Source organism: Alligator sinensis, unplaced genomic scaffold (genome assembly GCF_000455745.1).
Source record: "Alligator sinensis unplaced genomic scaffold, ASM45574v1 scaffold20_1, whole genome shotgun sequence".
NCBI classification, from domain to species: Eukaryota; Metazoa; Chordata; order Crocodylia; family Alligatoridae; genus Alligator; species Alligator sinensis.
In genome coordinates, this window is record NW_005843291.1 from 61,978 (window position 1) to 77,037 (window position 15,060).

At 46.6% G+C, this 15,060-nt stretch overlaps 1 protein-coding gene across 1 annotated transcript in view; it reads right to left on the bottom strand.

Annotated features, from left to right (window-relative positions):
* The window catches only part of DPYS (dihydropyrimidinase), a 61,766-nt gene that overhangs the window by 12,847 nt on the left and 33,859 nt on the right, over nt 1-15,060 (bottom strand). Inside the window, exon 7 of the mRNA XM_006038229.3 lies at nt 11,376-11,518. Coding sequence (XP_006038291.1) covers nt 11,376-11,518 — 143 coding nt within the window. The remainder of the gene's footprint in view (nt 1-11,375; nt 11,519-15,060) is intronic.

Consider the following 15,060-nt stretch of genomic DNA (forward strand, 5'->3'; position numbering starts at 1 on the left):
GCCCCCTCTCCTACCCACTATTGGCTGATCACTGTAGCAAAACGATAGGCAACCCCTGGCATACGTGCCAATTAGTGGCACGGAGACATTTTCCCCGGCACGCCAGGAGGTATGAGAGAAAATTGTTTAAAAGAAAATTTTTTTTTTAAGTTGCTACTCTGGGCTCTCCAGAGCAGTAACAGGCCCCAGTGCTGTGGCACGTGCCAGGGGTGGAGTCAGGAGAATACAGGCAGGGACACGGTCTGTGTTCTGTTGACCATGCCCCCTGTCCCCAGGGTGTGCGCCCCAGCCCAGCCCGGCCCCTGGAGGGAAGCTGCAGGTAGGTGGTGGCAGGGCCTGGGCAGGCGCTGCACAGGGCTGCTGAGCTGGATGCTCTCAGCAGGTGGGCAAGTCTTGGGCCTGGCTGGGACTTGGGCAGATGGATGCCCTGTCCCACCCGGGTGGTGGCAGCACCAGGGCAGGGCCTGGGAGGCATGCGGAGAAGCAGACATGGGGGAGGCACCACAGGCAAGCTAGCCCAGCTGGCCCCTTGGGAAGCAGGGGCCAGGCAGGAAGTGGGGCTGCCCTGGGGCTCCGTGGGCTCATGCTGCAGCTAGCTCATGGGTGAGTGGGGGTGCCCAGCAGCACCCACGGTGGGGTCCGGTCTGACCTACGCAGCTCTACAGAGATGGGGCACAGCCACCATGCCTGCAAGGGGATGCCACCTGGCCAGGGCAGGATGCTGGGTTCCTCCCAGCCCCATTAAGGAGAGAATACTCAGAGCCCAAGGGGTGACAATGCCAACAAGAAGCAAGGGGGGCAAGAGTGCCCAAAAGCCCCCCTGGCTCACCAAGGGCATTCATGAATGCCTGATTGCCAAAAAGGAGGCGTACATCTGGTGGAAGGGAGGGGCTATCACCAAAGAGGAGTATACCTCCACCACTTGGGTCTGTAGGGGGGCTGTTAGAAAAGCTAAGGCAGATACAGAGCTAGGGCTAGCATCAAGGATCCAAGATAATAAAAAGTCCTTTTTCAAATATATAGGGAGAATGAAGAAGGCACTGGGTAATGTGGGGCCCCTGCAGGATATGCTTGGCAATCTGGTGGTTGCACCAGAGGAGAAAGCAGACCTCTTTAACAAATTCTTCACCTCCATTTTCCTGTGCAGGGACTGGGACTCCCGGACCAGGATTCCAGACAGACTCAGAAGAAATGCCACCAGGCCTAAGGTCGGGGAGGACTGGGTTAGAGAGCTTCTGGAGGGGCTGGATGTGTTCAGATCAGCAGGTCCAGATGCTCTCCACCCCAGGATGTTGACGGAATTGGCAGGGGTTATTGTGGGGGCCCTGGCACGGCTTTATGAACACTTGTGGTGCTCTGGCCAGGTGCCAGATGACTAGAAGAAAGCCAGCGTGGTCCCCATCTTCAAAAAAAGGGAAGAGAGAGGATCCAGGTAACTATAACCCATTAGTCTTACTTCAATCCTGGGGAAACTCTTTGAGAAGATCAAGGAGCACATCTGTGATGGGCCGGCATCGGGGATGATGCTCAGGGGCAACCAGCATAGTTTCATTAGGGGCAGGTCCTGTCAGACCAACCTGATGGCCTTCTACAATCAGGTCACAAAAGCACTGGATGCAGGAGTTGCAGTGGATGTAGTCTTTCTGGACTTCAGCAAGGCCTTTGACACCGTCTCCCACCCCAATCTCATCAAAAAACTAGGTGACTGTGGCATCGATGCCTACACAGTCAGATGGGTTGCAAATTGGCTGAAGGGTCGTACTCAGAGAGTGGTGGTGGACGGGTCTTTTTCGACCTGGAGGGAAGTGTGCAGTGGAGTCCCCCAGGGCTTGGTCCTTGGGCCCGCACTGTTCAATTTCTTTATTAGTGACTTGGACGGCAGGGTAAAAAGCAGCCTATTTAAATTTGCTGATGATACCAAGATTTGGGGTGAGGTGGGTACGCTAGTAGGGAAGGACAGTTTACAGCAGGACCTGGACAGGTTACAGGGGTGGCAAAAATATGCTGGGTTTCAATATGGACAAGTGCAGGGTGCTGCACTTGGGCAGTGGGAACCAGCAGCGCACTTATAAGCTGGGAAACTCCCTTCTCGAAAGCACGGTGGCAGAAAGAGATCTTGGAGTCATTATTGAATCCAAGATGAATATGGGCCCACAATGCAAGGTCACAGTCAGTAGGGCTAACTGTACCTTGTCATGCATCCATTGATGCATCTCAAGCAGGGCCAAGGAGGTGATCCTTCCCCTCTGTGTGACATTGGTCAGGCTGCAGCTGGAGTACTGTGCTCAGTTCTGGGTGCCGCACTTCAGGAGGGATGTGGACAGCATTGACAGGGTCCAGAGGAGGGCCACCCACATGATCCGTGGACAGCAGGGCAGACCCTCTGTGACCTTAACCTGTTCAGCCTTCACAGGAGAAGGCTGAGGGGGGACCTGGTGACCGTCTATAAACTCACCAGGGGGGACCAGCAGGGTTTGGGTGAGACCCTGTTCCCCCTAGCACCCCCCAGGGTAACAAGGAATAATGGCCACAAATTGTTAGAGAGTAGGTTTAGACTAGACATCCAAAGGCACTACTTCACAGTCAGGGTGGCTAGGATCTGGAACCAACTTCCAAGGAAGTGGTGCTGGCTTCTACCCTGGGGGTCTTTAAGAGGAGGCTTGATGTCTACCTGGCTGGGGTCATTTGAGCCCGGTTTTCTCTCCTGCCCAAGGCAGGGGGTCAGACTTGATGATCTACAAGGTCCCTTCCAACCCTACTTCTATGAATCTATGAATGTACAAGCAGTAAAGCCCAAAATCATGGGAAATACTCACAGTAGAACATAGGCATAGCTAGCGTATATCATCCCTGACCAATGCCTTGAACATGTTCAATGATGGAGATTCAACAACTTCCCTAGGCAGTCCATTCCACTGCCTCACTGTTCTAACAGTGAAAAAGTTTTTCCTGATATTTAACCTAAAATTAATTTGCTGCAACCTCAAGCCATGGGCCCCAGCCCTATTCTTTGCAGTGAGACCAAAAAAGTTTTTTCCCTCTTCTTTATGGCATTTCTTCAAGTGTTTGAAGACAGCTATCACATTCCCTTTACAGTACATTTTCTACAAGATGAGCATGCGTAGCTCCTTCAACCTTTCCTCATATGACTTTCCTTCCAAGCGCTTTATTATTTTTGCCCCCTGCCTCTGGATCTGCTGTAACTTCTCCACTTCTTTTTTAAAATGTGGAGCCCAAAACTGCACACAATACTCTAGATGGAGTCTAGCTAGTGCCAAGTACAGTGGCACTATAAGCACCAGTGTCTTGCACCTAATGTTCCTGTTGATACATCCCAAATCTGCATTTGCCTTTTGTGTGACTACATCACGGTAAAGACTTATGTTGAGTCTATGATCTATCAAGACTCCCGGATCCTTCTCCATCCTGCTATCATCCATTTCGTATTTGTATTTTTTATTATTTCTCCTGAGGTGTAGCACCTTGCATCCATCTCTTTTGTATTCTGGGAAGGAAGTATTTTATACCTACACCCAAAATAATACCCCTGAATGATATTTGAATTTGAAATTTCACAAAGGACCTCAGATTAGTCAAATATAGAAAGTGCTAGAGTAAAAACTAACCCTATACAGACAATCAACAAAGCAGCCATCTCCTGGTAAGGCCTATTTGAGGTCTTCAGTGGATGTGCTGCTCTCTCAAGTGGTATCACCTGCACACCTCTTTGATTCCTGGTCCACCCAAAGTTTAAAACCAACTGCTTGGCAGTGCCAGAGTCAGTTAACTTAATGGCTCATTATAATCTACATGATCCCTTCTAAACTCTTCATTCCACTCGTGTCAATGACCCTCTCTTCTTTTTAATGGTTTTGATGTTCCACCAATCAAACTATCCTTCATTCTGCAATTCTGCTGTCTGTTAGCTGCTCTTGGTAATGAAACTCCTATTTCACAGCCCTGCAGATTGTTTTTAACTCATTATAATGAAGCTATATTTGTTTCTTTTGCAAAACAGACCTAGCTCCCTGGCATATTAGTAAAGCTTTTAGTTTCTTTTTAACTGGAGAAAAATATATATTGTTTCCTATGTGGTCATGCACCTCACTCTCAGCACTCTCCCTTTCAAAATTCTAGATCTGCCCACAGGTGGTAGGATGACCAGGTTGTGTCATTAAAATATTTTGGTTACCATTTTGGCCTGGGTTGAGTTTTGAGTGTAAACAATGTGTTAATATAATGCAGGAGCATAATGTAGAAGGAAGTAAAACTAGCAACGCAGTGTTTATTTTGAGGAGCCATGTACTCTAATACACATATGGGAATGAGGTTGTGCTGACAAAAAGAGAACATGAGCGTTCAACTGCATTTGACTCTAGAGTTGATCTTTCATTAGTGTTTCAGTAGCCTAACATTAGTATTTTCAAAGGAATTTAAGAGATTGGAGTGCAAAACTACTATTGTCTTTCAAAGGGAATAAGGTTTCTAACACCCTTTGGCTCCTTTGAAAATCCAAGACAAGGGAAACATGGAGGCATTTCCTTCCTAAAGGCAAGATTAGTTGCTCTGTGTCTCAGTAGCTGGAAGGAGTAGATTTTAGAACTGAACATCTAAGTGATGATGTGGAAGTAATGACAGCTAAAGTAGCACTGACTCAACATTAACTGCCCAAGAGAAAACAATTGCTTTTTCTCACCCGGGAGCTTTTATAGAAAACCAGCATCTGGGTGGAGCATCTTCTCTTTTCTCCCAGTGCACTTTATGCATGATTCCTCATAGCTCCCTTAGCATACTCTATGAAGCCAGCTAGCCACATTGCCAGTTTATTTTGCTGAAATCCAGCAGAAAGCAAATCTTGCAGGTTTCTCTTCTGCTACAGCCCAAAGCTGCCCCCCCTCCTTTGTAAAGATTATTAGGTAAAGCTACATGAACACTAGACAGACAGATTTCTAAAAAACCCAAAGACCTAAGGTCTGCATGAAAAAGGCTTGTTATATGCCTAGAATGCAAACTAGAAAGCAAAAAAATACTTGGTTTGCTATTGCAGTTACAAACCCCCACATACCAATGTATAAATATTTGCATACACAAATCACAAGCTTTTTAAAGACATTCCCAAAAAGAAAATTTTCTTCAATCAGGAAAGCAGATAACACTGATGAGAGATGTAGATGGTATAAACCAAGAGGAAAGAAGCTGTGAGAATAAGTAGAAAAATCAGCATTTGGAAGATCGGTGTTCAGAATGACTTTGCTGAGGAACTGAATCTTATGTAATTGCACTTCTTTAAAACATTTAATTTAAAGAGGAGCAAGGGATGAAAGTGTTTCTCATTAGGATAAGGAAATCAACTGCTTAGCCACAGAAATTCTGTTTCCAATCACTCATAATGGAGATGGGCTGGGTGTGGGATATGCTGGGAGGAAGGCAGGAGATAAAATGGAAAAGAGAAAAAAGAAAGAAAAGTAGAGAGCCCTGTACCTGCATAAAAGACGTGTGGAAACTAATTCAGAGAAAAAGAGAAACATAAGACTTGCTGGGGAGAAAAAGAGAAAAGACAGGAAAAGTTACAATTCTGCATTTGCCCATCAATATCAAATACGCACACTGGGTGTGGACAGATGAACCAATCCTATGAAACGTGTGGGTGGGAAAGGGAATGACTGACCTGTTACAACTGTTTATGCATCTGCTTTCTCTCAGTGAGTGGAAGCTAAATTCAGGTAATTCAGCTGCTGTTTCCTTCCAAGATAAGCTGAGTCAGCTGAGATTCAGTTAAAGCGGGGTAGGAGTAGACACTATGCATTCACACAGGATGAACTAATACAGGCTTTCAAGTGAGCCTTTCCTTTTAAATTGGAACAACTGTTTTGCTGTTCAATGCCATAGGCAGTTTGGGTTGTATCCCAAGCCTACTGAAGTCAATGGAAAGTTTTCAGTCAATTTCAGTAGGTTTTTGATGAAGCCCTTCATGTCTGAACACACAAGGAACTAAGCATTTCCATTGAAATGCTCAGGACTTTCCCCATTGATCTTAAAGGTGGTACTCAGCCCTTTGCAGGATTGACCCTTTGTTGCTGCAGCATTCAGATTCCTTGCTTTGCCTCCCTGAAATGAGGTCTAGAAAATGCTGCCTGCCAGTGTCTCTCGGGCAGAAAAGGTGCCAGCTACAGGTCAGGTGAGATTATGTTCATTTGTGCATACCCCGGCACATCCTGCATACACACGCAGCCTGCCCTGCCCCACTCTCTCCTTTGGATGGAATCACTGACTGCTTTTGTTTCACTGCTTTATTGCTAGGATGCATTTTGACTCAGGGAGCAAGCTGGAAGGTTGTAATGAAATGTATCCCATGTTCTTGGTCAAAGAATGAACTAAACAAGTATGGTGAGTATGCACGCATGTTTTCTCAAAGGTCTCTCACAAAGCATACCTGCAATCATGTGCAGTGTTGTGTTGGGGTCTACAGGAATGCATCCTGGACCACATGAATAAGGTGTCAGATCCTTTAGCATCTATGTAGGGTTCAAGAAATACCTAACTAGATAAGCTCTTAAAAATGTCTAACTTTGCAAAAGCTAAACTACTACTTCTTCCTGGAGCTTTCAAGTAACTTTTAACTTATCTTTTCTAAGATATTTCCTAATGAGTTTGTATATTTAACATTTCTCTGCTCACACTGCACAGAGGTCTTGAAAGCTAGTACAACAGGATCTTGAAATACTTGCACACAATTGAGAACTGTGCACCACAGTGCACTGCTTTTTTGCACAAACAATAGTGATTCCTACAGAAAGAGTCCAAGGATCTCAATGTGAAAGGGACCCTTACAACAAAGGTCTTGGCTAAATGGGCAGAATGATGGAAATGGGAACCTGTGCCAACTGCAACAGCTACTAGATCACTGAGCTATCAGGCTGAATCCCCTAGATTCTTATAACCTAAAGGGGAAGAGACAGTTACAATGTACAGAAACAACACACTTTGCTGCTACTGTGCAGTGACACAGTAAGGCCAATTCACCTGATCTCATGCTTTTTTTTTGGTTTTTCCCCCTGTCTCTCAATCCTTCAGAGGGATGTCAGATCTCCACAACAGACCTCCTCCCCCCAGTTCCCTACAGTGATGTATCAGCAGCACTTGTGCAGTTCTTTAGACTGCAATCATCAGGCATTTTGAGATTACAGCACCACTACCTCCAAATGCAAGGACTGGATGGATATATATATACAATGCTGAATGTTTGGCTTTAAATATGCTGGCAACAAAATGAATGAATAAGAGGAATAAGGGAAATGTCAAACCATTGCCAAATGCAACAAAGCACAAAAGGCTGTTTGATCCTTGTGTATTAAGTGGTTGAAGTTTGTGAGCTTAGTTTTTCTTGTAGCTCATGCATGCCCTCTTCAGGATTTTTGGTGGAACGTACAACAATGTCACTAGTAGCACTAAAAACGCTTAGCACTATCTGTACTTATTGATATATTTAACACACCACTACAAATGACAACCTTGCTTCTACTGAAGTCAAAGTTAAAATTACAATTCCAGTTGCAAGCAATGGGAGTAGGATCAGACTGCAAACAAAAATTTGAATTGAAAATGTGTCTGTTCCACAAGGAAACAGAAGTTTGCTGCTTGAAAACATATCAGTAAATTGGAGCCCAAACTTATGACAAAAGGCAATTAAAGCAGGCAGAAATGTGCTGGAGAGAAATGGAGAAAACATGAATAATTTTAGGGGCTGGACAAAGCAAACTGGAAACAATAGTTTAACTTTGGGATTCCTCATGTTCCAGTTACTCAGAAGAGCAGCAACCAGGTTCCTCAGCAGAGATCACAGCTTCACTCTCCTGAAACAACTCACAGCCGGGATCTCAGAATGTGTTTTGCTCATGATGCCAGAAAGCTTAAAGTACACAAGCATAAGTATGTTTATTAAGTACATAGGAGAAGAGATACACTGGAGTGTGGGCTTTCATGCTAAGTAAATGGGAGATGGCGAGTAAAATAAACTAAAAGAAACTTTTGACAGAGTCCATGGCACCCTATGGGAGCTCTGCTCTAACCAGGCAATTCAAAGAGAGTAGGGACTTCCATACAATTTAGGTTTTTAAACAGTAACCCCCATGTTTTCAGCAAAACAGAAGCCTAAGTCCATTTCTACATGCCACAAAATTGGCCTTTAAAGTAGCTTAATGCCCTTTTGCACCGCTTTAGTGGTGCAGCTGTTTGCATGTGTTGGCAGCATAATGTGCTTTAATGGCGGGCTGTTTGCACGCGTCAGTGGTGTAATGCATGTTAAATGACTTTGGGATACAGCAAAATAAAACATCTCTGAGGTGGTTTAGTTTGCTGCGGAGGGAAGCAATGGGCCCGGTGCATCTCAAGGGCTATGCAGGCAGCCCAGTGGCAGCCTGTGCAGGCAGGCTCCACTGAAGGGGAAAAAAGAAAAAAAAAAAAAGCAAGAAGCCTGATCTTTTTTTTTCTCTTCTTCTCCCTGAAGCCTGCCTGAGCTGCGTGGGAGCGCAGTGCTTCCCTCCACAACTGTGGTGCCCTCTGGGACTGCTCAGGCCAGGTGCTTGCAGGCAGGTGCCTCCTGGGGGTGGCGCCACTGCCGCAGGGGGAAGCGCCAGCCCCCTCCCCCTGTAGCTCAGGAACTGCTCAGCCTGCCAGCAGCTAACCCTTCCCTCCCCGCTGCCAGAGAGGCAGCTGAGGGCCAGGCCCGACCCTTGTGTACACGACATGGGGGTTTACTCTGCCCTAAATTGAAGCAGTGTTTTTAAAGGCCCACCACTTCAATTTAGGGAAAATTAAACTGAAGTAAGCCCCATGGCACGTACCTATGCCCTAAAGGATTTTTATATTGTGCTAATGGGATTTTGCCACTTGTAATGTGTATACTGTAACCATTCTGTCAACACCAAGCATTCAAACCCATAAAAGTCTGCCCCACATCTCATAAGATTGTGACCTTCTTTTTGACCCAAGATTCTTGAACAAGAAACTTCTGAATTCTTTTTCATAGATTCATAGATGTTAGGGTCGGAAGGGACCTCAATAGATCATCGAGTCCGACCCCCTGCATAGGCAGGAAAGAGTGCTGGGTTTAGATGACCCCAGCTAGATGCCTATCTAACCTTCTCTTGCAGACCTTGGCCACTCTAACTGTGAAGAAGTTCCTCCTAATGTCCAATCTAAATCTGCTCTCTGCTAGCTTGTGGCCATTATTTCTTGTAACCCCCGGGGGTGCCTTGGTGAATAAAACCTCACCAATTCCCTTCTGTGCCCTCATGATGAACTTATAGGCAGCCACAAGGTCGCCTCTCAACCTTCTCTTGCGGAGGCTGAAGAGGTCCAGGTGCCCTAGTCTCTCCTCGTAGGGCTTGGCCTGCAAGCCCCTAACCATACGAGTGGCCCTTCTCTGGACCCTCTCCAGGTTATCCACATCCCTCTTGAAGTGCGGCGCTCAAAACTGCATGCAGTACTCCAACTGCGGTCTGACCAGCGCCCGATAGAGGGGAATTATCATCTCCTTGGACCTATTCGTCATGCATCTGCTGATGCACGATAAAGTGCCATTGGCTTTTCTGATGGCTTCGTCACACTGCCGACTCATGTTCATCTTGGAGTCCACTAGGACTCCAAGATCCCTTTCTGCTTCCGTGCCACCAAGCAGGTCATTCCCTAGGCAGTAGGTATGCTGGACATTTTTCCTCCCTAGGTGCAGCATTTTGCATTTCTCCTTGTTGAATTGCATTCTGTTGTTTTCTGCCCATATGTCCAACCTGTCCAGGTCTGCTTGTAGTTGTTCCCTGCCTCCGGTGTGTCCACTTCTCCTGACAGTTTTGTCTCATCCGCAGACTTGGACTTTTCTTTGCCTTTTGATGTCTAAGCATTTAGGGTACACTCAGGTCATATTTTGAAGCCCTTCTTTGCAAAACTTAACCATTCTAAGAAGAAAGCATGAGATTCTCTCTTGATTCTATGAGTTGGAGCTTTAAGAGACTCCCAATATTGTACAACTCAAGATAAATGTGAAATGTAGCCTTACTGTGACAGCACTCTTTCTGAAGGTAAGATTTGGTGGGATTTGGTGATCTGAAGCTATATCCACCGAGAGACTCAAATGTTGTGACACTTGGCGCAGCAACACCTAACCTGTAGGCATGCGACTCTGGGAATGGAATCCTCATCCCTGAGCTAGGTGCCCACATTCATTTTACAGTGCGTGGGAAGAGGCAAGTGATATTCACAGTTAGTGGAACTCACAATAGACAGCGTATGGGGCAGAGTGGGTCCTTACGCTGGCAAAATAGGGAATGCTAAAAAGACAGGTATCTTAATCCTTTCCTTTTCACAAAATTTGGAGTCTCCCTATAATTCTGAGGTGTCAACTGAACATTCTTTTGAATATACACATCTGAAATTGTCCCTTTTTGCAACAAAAAACTATTCTTTACAATTAAAGCATGGCTTATAGTGGTGCTACTCACCGTTTGTTAATGTCTAAGTATAGGCAGTCAAAAAACCTGAGGCTGAATCAATTCAATCTTGGCAGGTTAGTCTCAACTGTGCTGATTGAACCAATGAGCAAGTTAGCAGATATATTTTATTCTGGAAATGCAGCCACATGCCTGCAGTGGCCCAGGCTCCCTGCTCAGCTGGAGCAGACACATTAGCCAAGGCCACCCAGAAAGACCACAAGTCAGAATGTTTCTGACATTATGGATTCCTGTTTGAAATCTCTGGGTTTATCTTTTCACTTTTGCACACCTAATAGTGCCAACATTGCATGGCAACCTTGAAAGGATTTCAAGGCACCACCAGATGCTGTGGCATCCTGATTGAGAATCACTGGGCTGGTCATGAAGGCACTTGCTGAGGAAGTGAGAAAGACCCAAGTTTAATGGCGTCCTCAGCATGAAGAGGCTGAAATCTAGCAGTTCCACGGAAGTGCCCTAAATCACCAGATTACAGATTAAGTTGGGGTGGAGGGACCTCTCACCAATTGTTGAAAGGGGGCCACTGTCTAGAAAAGAATGTGATATTTATGATAAGAGGGTTGAAATGAATTTGCACTTACCATAGTATTAGCACTTAATATAAAAAATTTTTATTTTGAGGCACCAGAATGTGTAACGGGCAAACTTTATTTTTGTATATAGTGAGCAGTCCAGAACTAGCAGTTGCTCTGGAAGTCAAAGACCTCCTCTTAAACTACTGTAAGAGCCAAAGAGCCTGCAAACAATGGATGTAGAGCATTGTTAAAATGGAACATTAACCCACTGTTCTGTTTTACTACTACAAATATATTCAGATTTCCTCTCCTACATTAAGTTTGGGTAGACCAGATTTACCCGCTCAGATCCTACCTTGTAGCTTTGGGGTCCCAAATGACGATGTCAGCATCAGAACCCACAGCAATTCTTCCCTTCCTCGGGTACAAGTTAAAGATTTTAGCTGCATTTGTACTGGTAACAGCTACAAATCTGTTTTCGTCCATTTTACCCGAGTGCTGCAAAACAGTGCAGAAAAGCCAAAACATTAATTTTGTAAGGAAAGAATGAAAAAAGCTCCTGTCATCAAAAATAAAAGGCCAACTGATACTGACATAAATAAACCTTTCTTTTTGGTGCGCTCCAGCAGCCTCTGGCATCACATGTAACCAGATTGGTTATCGGATCAGTATCGGCCGATATGGCTGGTTGGTATCGGCTATCAGTATCAGCCAAGAAAATCTTTATCAGTGTACTATACTATGCTATACTAATGGCAATACTATTCAAGAATCCAGAAGTGAAAGCAAAGCAGGTGGAAGATATCATCAGTGGTAAACCAAACTAAATGATACCATGAGTCAGGGGAGCAGAATTCAATATACATACACACCACCAGAGAGGGAGGGAAGGAAGGCTGTGCTCAGAAAAGTAGCAGTTTGTGTGTGTAACAGGAGGGACGGCAGGGTTGCCGTGCTAGCCCTTGCTGCCTCCTCTACTGTGCCAAGCTTCAGACTTGCACCCTCCTATTCTCGCCCGCCACGACTTTGATGATGTTTGTTTTTATAGGGAGGGTGTCGTGGCTCTCTAACCCTTGCGGGCCTTCTCTGTACGCCACCCTTCTCACTAGGGCCTTCTCTGTACTGCTGCCCTTCTCACTGGGGCTTCTCCGTAATGCTGCCCCTCTCCTGGGGCTCTCCGGGCCCTCACTGGGGCCTCTCCGTAATGCTGCCCCTCTCTCTGGGGCTCTCTGCGCCCACACTGGGGCTTCTCCATAATGCTGCCCCTCTCTTGGGACTCTCTGCGCCCACCCTGGGGCCTTCTCTGTAGTGCTGCCCTCTCACCGGGCTCTTCCCTCTGCAAGGTTGCCCTCTCTCACAGGCTCTTCCCTCTGCAAGGTTGCCCTCTCTCACGGGCTCTGCTCTGGAGCTGGGGTCTGTACCCCCGAACTCCGTGCCCTCACTGGGGCTGGGGTCCTCACTCTACCATGAGTCCCCTATGAGGCCTCCTCCATCCCCTTATAGCCTCACCCAAACCACCAGTGTTAAATAAACTGCAACATAAACTCAAGCCTCTTGGTTACAACTTAAACCTAAGCCACCTGGCTGTAATGACATTGCTCAGACATCTTGGAGCTGCTACCCTTTACCCTGCTAGCGGTACCTGCAGTCAGGCTTCTTCTCGCATCATTGCTCCAGGAGCTTCTCTCTCTCTGGCTGCTGGCAGGGAGCTCCTTCTGTCCTGGATGCCGGTAGAGAACTGCCTCTGGTCTCAGCTCCCCCCCACTCCATGAGAGCCAGGCTTTGCCCCTTATAGCCAGCTGACCGCTGGCATGTGTGGGTCGTTTGCTGCCTCCCGTTGCCCTGGCAACCAGCACCAGAGGAGTCTTCTGGGCTCTCTCAGTAGCAGGCACCTTAGTGTCCTGCTACAATGTGGTTGGAGAGAGACAGCAGATAATAGTGGAGGACTTCAGTTGCATAATAGAAGCAGGTGACCGAACATGGGAAGGAGGAGATGGAACTTTAGACAGTTCATCCAAAGTGTTAGCAAATATAATAAAAGAAGAGTCACTAAATAAATGTGTGGACGGGGGAGAAAATTTTTACTAAAACTCACCCCAGTGAAACGAAACTATCAAGAATTGATTTCGTGTTCATTTCAAAAGAAAGAGAGATCAGGAAGAAAAACTGTAATTGTGACATTTAGCAATCACTGGATGCTGAAAGCAGAACTGTCTCTTGGTTAGAGCCCTGTAAGAGGATGGGAATGTGGGAGTTAAATGTGCAACTGCTACAAGATGAGGAGATATGTCAACATACATGAGGCAGTATGAGGGGTGGAGGACACTGAAGAAATATTTTAAGAGTACCAGAGACTAGTGGATGATGGTGAAGAAGAGGATGGAAGAATTCTTCAGAGAGAATGTTTTTAGCACAAGCACCTTGGGTGGAAAAAATTATGAATGTTCCTGACACTTTTTGGTTGAGCTAAAAGCAGTGTGGGAAGAAGGTGGTACCTGGGTGGAAAAGCAGTAGGAGGCATTAGAGACAATGAGAAGATTTTATGAGTAGCTATATCAGAAGAAGGAAAAAAAAGAAGGTTTTGTTGGAAGAGACTGAAGAGAAATTACTGCTCTAAATGTCTAATAAAAATTCAACACACTTTTATTTAAAACCAAATGGCTCAATGTTGGCAAGCTTTACGACTTCTTGATGTTCTTTGCATGACGTAAATTTACATACATCTTTTACAGTCCTTAAAATACTGCTTCAATAGCCCATGGGCCCTACAAGTCAGGAAATCTGGGCTCTGTTGCCATATTGGTAACTCATATATGAAAGTGTAATAAGTCACTCTTCATTCTGTGTCTTAGGCTTACGTCAGCTGCTGTATAAATGCTCAGCACTGTTGTCATTATTGAGTGGAGAAGTAATTTTGCATCAGAGGAAGCAATGATGGTGGAAGAAAAGATAAGCTTAGTGGAAGTGGAAGAGCACTTAAAAATAATCACCAGGAGCATATGGACTACTTATGGAATTTTATGAGAAGTTTTGGGCATGGGTAAGGAAGGGATATAGTGAAGTTTTTGAGGAAATAGCAGGACAAGATAGGCAGGGAAAGATTTTACAAGAGACATTGTGATCTTACTCTTCAAGAATGAGAAGGAAATCTTGAAAAACTGGAGACTGATTACACTCCTTAATATTAGGTGCGCACCAATAGGGATTTTTGAGACCAATACCAATAGCCGATATTTAAGGAGGCATAATCAGCCGATACCAATGCAATATCTGATACACTGGCTGCAGCAAGTAAGTCTGGTGTGGTAGGAGAAGGGGCGGGGGAGGGAAGGGACATGGAGGGGCAGATCGAGGCCCCGCCAGGAGGGAGGGAGGCAGGGGCAAGCAGTGCCCAGTTGGGGAGGGTGGGCCAGGAATGAAGCCGCAGCTCATCTGGGGGGCATGGTATGGAGCAGGGGTCATCTGGGGGACATGAGAGAGGTGTGGGGGGGGAAGGAGGTGGCTCCCACTGCCACAACCAGCTGGCCTGGCAGCTCGTCTGCTAGCTCTCACTGCTGCTGCTGTCACTTGTAGTCATCCAGGAGGGCACAGGGGGACGTGTGCCCCGGGATCTGCACTGGGCAGGGTGGGCTGGAGCCAGAGCTGTTCCCCACAGAGCCTGGGCTGCCCAGACGAGGTGTGGGGCGGGTGGCAGCACCACTGGGAGCAGGCGGCTATGAGGGGGGGTATGGCAGGCTCAGCTGGGAACTGCCCCAGTCCCAGTCCACCCCACACAAATCCGGGCCCTGCTCCCAGCAGAGCCTGGGCTGGGTGGGACAGAGGCAGCACCACTGGGAGGCAGCTATAGGGGGAGCTGCAGCCACCCCAAAATTCACCATAGCCCCCTCATAGCCTCCTGCTCCCAGCAGCGCCACCACCCACCCTGCACCCCAGGCTCTGCTGGGAACAGGCCTGGCCCCAGCCCACCCCACCCAGCATGGATCCAGGGGCACACGCCGGTGCCCTCCCGGATGAGTGACAGCAGTAGTGACGGTAGCTGG